The sequence below is a fragment of the Coregonus lavaretus genome, assembly GCF_964263955.1.
Source record: "Coregonus lavaretus genome assembly, chromosome: 37".
Taxonomy (NCBI): domain Eukaryota; kingdom Metazoa; phylum Chordata; class Actinopteri; order Salmoniformes; family Salmonidae; genus Coregonus; species Coregonus lavaretus.
The window spans coordinates 20,391,302-20,400,337 of record NC_140024.1 but is presented as its reverse complement, the minus strand read 5'-3'; the positions used below and the strand labels follow the sequence as shown (position 1 = coordinate 20,400,337).

The following is a 9,036-nucleotide window of genomic DNA, read 5'->3' as shown; positions in this document are numbered from 1 at the left end:
GTAGATGGTAAATGAAAGCTAGTAAAGACAGAATAAGAAAGCAAATGTTCAGCTTTCTCTATCCAGATGTACATTTAAAATAAATCAACACATGTTTGTAGTGACGATAAGGATTACAAATTAACACCCTTGTTGTTGAATGTTAAGTGCAGGTGAATAGTGGTCACAATTGCATTCAGTCTGGACAAAGAGGAAATACCAGCTCTGCTCTGATCAAGAGAGGGGAGCTCATTTTAACTCAGCTCAGTTTATGGCAATCAATTTACTCCTGCCAAAGGTGTCCCAAATGGCAGCCTATTCCCTATGGGCCCTGGTCAATTGTAGTGCACTTTAAAGGGAATATGGTGCCATTTGGGGTGTAACCCAGGTCTATATTGGGGCTGTTTCCTGCTGCAGACACCTGACAGATAAGCTGTTGATGGGGTGGTTGGAACATCTTGCTGCAGGGCCATTATCTGATTGATGTTTGCTCCTGGCTTGTGGCACTGGGAGGTATGGCACAGTCACTGTGGCTGCTGCAGCAGGACATGTGGTTCAGAGGATGAGTCAGTCCACTAGCTGTACAACTCTTGCCAACAGGGTGGAGAAAACATCAAGTCATCTCAGCAACTGTATTAGCAATGATGTAGCGGTTGTGGTGTGGGTGATTATTTACGAGTCCATGTAGGATATGATACACACATACAATTAAAAACAGTCAGCTAGTCATAAGTGCACTAAAGGTTTGGGCCAATGGGGTGTAGGCTTGGAGATAACAGACCATGAATTGGATAATTGCCAATGCCAAATCCTGACATCTTCAAATCTGTGTTTATAATTTTGTTGCAATGGGCTATTGTATTATAGGCCTACACATCCTCTCATAGTAAAAGCCACTGCTGACAGTAATGCCTCATGACACTGTATACACTGGTGTCATTTATTTGTGTCCTTCCCCATAGCAAATCTCTCAACAACCCCTTCGTCTAATGCTAAAAGCCTATTATCCAATTTGCGCGTTCTGAGAAATGGGTCGGCCTTCATGATTGGTGTATTGCAATTTCCCCAATTGCAGGACAGCACGTGGAATTTACACTTGTACTTCCCCCTATTTAGGACACGTGTGAAATAGCAGCCATTTCTTACTAGAAATAGTGACAAAGGGAAAAATACACAAAAATGCAAGCATTGGTAAACGCATTTATCCGTTGTCTCTATTTTCTCCTCCCTCCCTCTTGGCTTCAGCTTGGGTTTTGCTGGTGGGTTGGGGATGAGTGCGGAAAGATGACATGGCCCAATCCCAGAGCTCGTTTCAAAAGCAGAAAGCCTCTTACAAATCAGGAAGTAACAACACAAGACGGCTCCATCCCCTCGGTCTCCCCAGCTTCTAGCTGCGTCTCGCTAGCTGCTAGCTCCACGCCACCCCAGGGTTCTTCGTGGGGTAGAATTTGGGGGCTCTGGCCAGCTGTGGAGCGCATCTTTGGGGCTTCCTTGGCCATCCACCGGCGTGGGTGTCAAAAGCGTCGAGGTGTATTTGCCCCATATCCTGCCGACTTCAATTGTTGTAGTACAAGGAATAAAGGCTTCCAGGAAAGCACTACCACTGGTGTAGCCGAGGAGGAAGTGAACGAACCGGGAGAAAACACATTTATTTCGGGTAAAATGACGAGTGCCACCATGGAGTTTCAGAAACATATCGAATCTGTATCAGGTTCGTCGGCGGGACGGGAAATCGATGAGGTGATAATTGTGGATCAACACCTGCAAGAGATGGGGACTCAAGTGACGATAACAGTGGCTATTCAGGCGGCAGACGACGAGGAACCAGAGGAGGAGGTGTCCTCAAACAATCTCGATTTCCTCGGAGGCAGCTGTAGTGAAGACGAATTTGGAAGACATGATAAATCCAGGTAAATGCATTGTCTTGTAATGGCATGTCTGCCAGTTGTATCCTCCTTTTAACTTTATCTGATTGTTTTTTTAAATAAACCTGTAGGCTAAAATACTGCAATATTTTTTTTGTTTTTGTTTGGTGTGTTATTTTAATGTGAACTTTAATTCCACAGTGAAGGGCTATGGTAATTGCCAGACAGCTTCTAACCACCTGTAGACGGGCATTGTAAGCCCATTGACGTATAAGACAGATAAGCCGATTTGGATGGCACCTTGACACTCATTGCTCTAATTCCCTTGCGTCAACCCATGCATTTGCAACCTGGACTCGGGTGAGACCTAACATAGTAAACGTAAATCTGGGACACCCCAATTAGTATGATGTGTTACGTTTTGTATGGTATGTATTAATTTCTGGATGTTCATCATCCATTTCTTATGATGTGTTAGGAATTACAATTTGTACAATATGTTACGAATTTGCAAAATGTGTGACGTTACGAATTCCACTTTTATATACAGTGATGGGGAAAAAAGTATTTGATCCCCTGCTGATTTTGTACGTTTGCCCACTGACAAAGAAATGATCAGTCTATAATCTTAATTGTATATTTATTTGAACAGTGAGAGACAGAATAACAACAACAAAAATCCAGAAAACGCATGTCAAAAATGTTATAAATTGATTTGCATTTTAATGAGGGAAATAAGTATTTGACCCCCTCTCAATCAGAAAGATTTCTGGCTCCCAGGGGTCTTTTTATACAGGTAACGAGCTGAGATTAGGAGCACACTCTTAAAGGGAGTGCTCCTAATCTCAGCTTGTTACCTGTATAAAAGACACCTGTCCACAGAAGCAATCAATCAATCAGATTCCAAACTCTCCACCATGGCCAAGACCAAAGAGCTCTCCACGGATGTCAGGGACAAGATTGTAGACCTACACAAGGCTGGAATGGGCTACAAGACCATCGCCAAGCAGCTTGGTGAGAAGGTGACAACAGTTGGTGCGATTATTCGCAAATGGAAGAAACACAAAATAACTTTCAATCTCCCTCGGCCTGGGGCTCCATGCAAGATCTCACCTCGTGGAGTTGCAATGATCATGAGAACGGTGAGGAATCATCCCAGAACTACACGGGAGGATCTTGTCAATGCTCAAGGCAGCTGGGACCATAGTCACCAAGAAAACAATTGGTAACACACTACGCCGTGAAGGACTGAAATCCTGCAGCGCCCGCAAGGTCCCCCTGCTCAAGAAAGCACATATACAGGCCGGTCTGAAGTTTGCCAATGAACATCTGAATGATACAGAGGAGAACTGGTTGAAAGTGTTGTTGTCAAATGAGACCAAAATCGAGCTCTTTGGCATCAACTCAACTCACCGTGTTTGGAGGAGGAGGAATGCTGCCTATGACCCCAAGAACACCATCCCCACCGTCAAACATGGAGGTGGAAACATTATGCTTTGGGGGTGTTTTTCTGCTAAGGGGACAGGACAACTTCACGGCATCAAAAGAGACGATGGACGGGGCCATGTACCGTCAAATCTTGGGTGAGAACCTCCTTCCCTCAGCCAGGGCATTGAAAATGGGTCGTGGATGGGTATTCCAGCATGACAATGACCCAAAACACACGGCAAAGGCAACAAAGGAGTGGCTCAAGAAGAAGCACATTATGGTCCTGGAGTGGCCTAGCCAGTCTCCAGTCCTTAATCCCATAGAAAATCTGTGGAGGGAGCTGAAAGTTCGAGTTGCCAAACGTCAGCCTCTAAACCTTAATGACTTGGAGAAGATCTGCAAAGAGGAGTGGGACAAAATCCCTCCTGAGATGTGTGCAAACCTGGTGGCCAAGTACAAGAAACATCTGACCTCTGTGATTGCCAACAAGGGTTTTGCCACCAAGTAATATGTAATGTTTTGCAGAGGGGTCAAATACTTATTTCCCTCATTAAAATGCAAATCAATTTATAACATTTTTGACATGTGTTTTTCTGGATTTTGTTGTTGTTATTCTGTCTCTCACTGTTCAAATAAACCTACCATTAAAATTATAGAATGTTAATGTCTTTGTCAGTGGGCAAACGTACAAAATCAGCAGGGGATCAAATGCTTTTTTCCCTCACTGTACATTTCTTTCCACTTTGTTGTGGCTAACGTTAGCTAGGTTAGAGTTAAAGTTAGGAGTTAGGTTAAAGCAGTGGTTCCCAACTCCAGTCCTCTAGTACCCCCAACAGCACACATTTGTGTTGTAGCCCCTGACATAAAACCCCTGAATTAACTAATTGAGGGCCTGATGATTAATGACAAGTAGAATCAGGTCTGCTTGTCCTGGGGCTACAATACAAATGTGTACTGTTGGGGGTACTCGAGGACTGGAGTTGGGGAAACACTGGGTTAAAGGGGAAGGGGAAGGGTTTGCTAACATGCAAAGTAGCTAAACAGTAGTAAGTAGTTGCTGAAGTTGTCCTTGATGAAATTCTAACACACAGCCTTTGGGTTGCTAGAGATTCGCCCACTAACCACCCTACTTAATTTTTTTTGCCTTAACTAACATTCTGTCTTAACCATACAAAATGAAACGTATCGTACTAATTTCAGGGTTTGGATTTACATTTACTATGTTACGTCTAGTCTGAGACCAGGCTGGCTATTTTTGCCCTTGTAAATTCCTGTGACCCAGTGCTAATGTATAGGCAATGTGGTTAGTATGTTTAATTCAGGTAGTCTGAAATAATACATTCATATTCTTAACCAGGTCTACCAATGCATCATAGTCTGTCTTGCAGAGGCATGTTCTTCACTTGCAACAATGTTGCACTTGTTTGGGGGCATGGAACATTTTTGTTTTTCACAGGATACCTTTAACCAGTGAACTACTCGTTAATACTCCTTGACCAGCTTATTATTCTGGCAGGAGAGAATCTCCGAGTATGACTCGGTCTACAATAATTGGTCCCTTTACAGTGGTGTGTGGGAGGGGTTGACTCCATTTATTTTTTTGTTGTCAAAGGGCTTCCCCTGACTTGAACACAGTGGGTTGGATGCTGCAATCATTACATTGTCTGTTCTGTCTGGGGTGTTCGACCAGTGTCTTGCCTAGCCTGCGGGATGGGATCGCTGTGTGAGGAGGCTGGAGGAGGATGACTCATCCACACAGTGATGTCATTCAGACCTTCACTCTGATCGCAGCAGCCAATGCCGGCCCGGCATACCTGTGCACATTTTAAAGCCCTCTGTCAATAGAACTTTGATTAAACCTTTGTTCTGGTGTGGCAGGCAGTAAATGACTGTTTTGAAGTCTGGCTGATATGGTAAATAGCCCTGTCCCTGTGTGGGAGGCGTGGTGTGTGGAGATCAGTGACTCTGCACTCTTCAGATGGAGAGGTCTTAGCGATTTCTGTTCATGTTGGCGGGACACCCGGTGGTGTTGAGGTTCTGGCAGAGAGCAGTGTGACGGTCACATCGTGGTTCGGCAGCCTGTCACTACTGTCACAGGAAGAATCTGAAAATGAAATCTGAGGAGGAAAGAGTCAAGATGGCAGATCTCCAGCAGCTCTTTTCAGCATGTTGCTATGGGTAATGGCTGAGGCTGTTCTGATCAGTTCTCCTGCCAAATCGTTTAAGCTCCTGCCTTGTGGCTCTGTGAACTGGCATGTTATCCGTTTTCTCTTTCTCAGTGGTGCTGGCACGAGTGGTGGGGAACTGGAGGAGGAGAGCTGGCAGCCCCCAGACCCAGAGCTGACCCAGAAGCTGGTGGCCCAGATCGAGTACTACCTGTCGGATGAGAACCTGGAGCACGATGCCTTCCTGCTCAAACACGTCCGACGCAACAAGCTGGGCTTCGTCAGTGTCAAACTGCTCACCTCCTTTAAGAAGGTAATGTTTGATCTCCTGCTGACAGTTTGGTTTCTTGATATTGAAATTGGAATAGCAATTGAATTCCCTGGGGGCTCATGGGGATTTAATATAACTGAATGCAACAGCTGTTCCTAGTGTCAGTATGGCAAGCCGTTGGGGCTAGGAAGTGCATTCTCACATGGGTTGGAAGCGGGAGCAGCTGGTGTGACTGAGGCTCATACATACTCATTGATTTTACCCGTTTCCTTTTTGTTTACACTTCCAAGAATAAGATCAGTTTTTCTCCTCTACTGGTTTAATGTCCAATGTTCACAGCTGGATGAATACTGTGAATGTTTATTTTGTTTCTAGGAGGCGCTAACAATAACAGCAATATTTGTTGCTTTATTTACAAACAGAAATGTGGGAATTTTAAGAACTGTGAAACAACACTTCTGTAGTAGCCAGTAACTTGATTTGCCTTTTGACAGCTGTTGCTTACATATAAATAATCTAATTCTAGATCTGTGGCTGCTTATACGTTATACTGCCATCAGAACAATTGCTTTTTAGTTTTCAGGATGTATGATAAAAAATAGGAAGTTCTAACATACAGGATGCTGCCTGTAAACAAAGTACTGACTTTCACTTCCGATTATCTCTAACACAAAGTTATTTTCCTCCCAGGTGAAGCACTTGACGCGAGACTGGAGAACAACTGCATATGCTCTGCGCCACTCGACAATACTTGAGCTAAACGATGAGGGGCGCAAAGTGCGTCGCAGATCAACAGTGCCCGTGTTTGCCAGCGAGTCTCTGCCGAGCCGCATGCTACTCCTCAGCGAGCTGCAGAGCTGGCCAGAGCTGGGCGTGGCGATGGAGTGTGGGGCTGGCGATGGGAGCGAGGGCGGAGCTACCCAACAGGAACAACTGATGAAGCTGCTGCTGAAAGCGTTTGGAACATATGGCGCCATCGCCTCTGTGAGGGTGCTGAAGCCTGGCAAGGACCTGCCAGCCGATCTGAAGAAGCTGAGTGGCCGCTACACACAGCTGGGCACTGAGGAGTGTGCCATAGTGGAGTATGAGGAGGTGGAGGCTGCGGTCAAAGCCAATGAGGCTGTGGGCAGCGAGGAGGGGACAGGGTCTCTGGGGTTGAAAGTGGTTCTGATCGGCACCAAGCCTCCCAAGAAGAAGGTGCCCAAAGGTCAGCGTGAGGAGGGAGTAGGAGGGATGAGGAAGAGCCACTCACTCAACAGCCGGGTACGGGAGCTTCAGTATCACGAAGACTCTGCCTGTAGCTCCTCAGAGACTGAGAGCAACCCCACCTCCCCCAGACTGGCCCGCAAATCCCGCTCTGTCAATAAGCTAAGTCCCACTGGAGGGGGTGCCACCTTCCAGAACAATCACCTGAGCCCAGCTGTGTCCCCACGCACCAGCCCCTGGTCCAGTCCCCGGGCCAGCCCTTGCTCCCAACGCAAGTCTCCCCACTCCCATAAGTCTCCTTTGGCCAGTGAGGGCAGACTGAGCCCTGAGGCTGGGCGACGTTGGGCGGACTACTCCTCAGACAGCAGCCTGACGCCGTCCGGTAGCCCCTGGGTCCAGAGGCGCAGGCAGGTGGCCTCCCAGGAGAGCAGCCCAGTAGGGAGTCCCATGCTGGGTCGAAAGATCCAGGGCGCAGACGGGCTTCCGCCGGGCGTGATGAGGCTACCGCGTGGGCCTGATGGAACACGTGGTTTTCACTGTGGTGTGTCCATTGGTGTTGCTGAGAGGGGAGAGAAGACTGCTTCTACCCAAACTTGACACTTGTACCCCCTATGCCCCCAGTTCTAAAGCGGTACACTGAGTACAGCGATGAGATTTCACCCAGTCCTTTGGCCACTACATTGACATTCTTCATCCCCCGCCCCACATTTCAATGATCGTAGATTTGTTCTGTGTTATAGTAGTTTGGAGTTTTGCCAGTCTTTGTTATACTTTTATACAATATTTGGTTTAAAAACATGGTGACGCCTAATTTATGAATATTTAAGCTACATTTTGAGTTTTGAAGAAATTCAAAGTTGAGTACTGTATTTCAGACACCAGAGTAATGGTATTTGTCACCTCCATTGCTATCTGAGGTGTTGTGCATGGGGCAGGGTGGAGATTTTTTTATTGGAAAGTGTCCTCAGTCTTGAAGTATGTGTGTGAAATCTCATAACATTTTGTCTGTGGATTGTGTGAACAGTGGTATGGGCCAATGGAGTTGATATCGCCATATGCCTTTTGTTATATTTGTCTATTGTGAGTATCAATGTTATTTGCTCCTTAAACTGTGGCCATATTTCCCAGCCATAAGGTTGAACAGTTATCACATGGACTACTTTTTTTATTTTGCCTTTTAAATTTAATTATTTTTCCTGTATGCCAAACTTAAGCTTCCAAAGTAGGGGTTACACTCCTAGCTCTGTAAAAATGAAAAATACTGGATTGGGGGGGGGGGCCCTCCTTGGCTGGAATCTGTTTATCAGTGTGTAGCCTCTACCGAGTCCCCAACAACCGGATGTTCCAGCTTTCAGGGGAAATGGAAAGAATGCCTGTGACACGACTTCTACTTTTGGACGTTAACAAGACGACACTCCATCTTAAATCCTCCACATTTACTGGATTGGTTGAACAGTGCAGAAGAGAACCTCCCCTGACACTTGTTTATTTTTCTCGTCAAGACCAGTATGTAGGGGATCTGGTTTCAGGCGTTGCTTTTACGCCTGCTATGTTGGGTTAATCAGTGTGTAGTGGGGTATATGAGGTTTGAGTGTGCAAAATGTAGATGCGCTTGAACTCTTGCTTTGACATCTGAGCTGGGGTAACGTACAGGGCACTTTCTTTATTGTACAAAATAAATCACTAAAATTGCATTTCGCTTGTGGCAACATTTTCATTTACATTTGATTAGGAACACATCGGCCGACTGGGATTAATGCCCATTCCTAACAAGGTCAAGTGTTTCTTTTAGTTTAGACGATTGTGCAAGATTTAAATTAATATCCTATCAATACCCTAATCACATGTACAAGACTGACAGAATTGGCTACATTCCACAATGAGCCACCATTATCACGAGATTGATGGCACAGATGGGAAGCGCATGAGCTGTAAGAAAGCGTGGATGTTACAGTATCAATACCAGCCTTCTCTGCAAAATTGGGTAAAAACTGTACAGATTGCAGTCGGATTTGATAACACAAGCTATTATTCAGGTCTATTACATAGCTGGATCTAATTGGTATTACTGTGAAATATTGCTTTCAAATGTTCCTTAGCAACCATAAAGGTCTGAAGCAAA

The 9,036-nt window shown here is 45.5% G+C and overlaps 1 protein-coding gene across 1 annotated transcript; it reads left to right on the top strand.

Annotated features, from left to right (window-relative positions):
• Window positions 1–1,158: 1,158 nt before the first annotated feature.
• Window positions 1,159–8,607, top strand: LOC311111258 (la-related protein 6-like; the record flags this gene model as incomplete). Its single annotated transcript, XM_084153972.1, has 3 exons — window positions 1,159–1,889; window positions 5,552–5,750; window positions 6,399–8,607. 3 exons carry the CDS (start codon window positions 1,159–1,161, stop codon window positions 7,509–7,511), a joined length of 2,043 nt encoding a protein of 680 aa, XP_084010098.1. The 3' UTR covers window positions 7,512–8,607.
• Window positions 8,608–9,036: the final 429 nt, after the last annotated feature.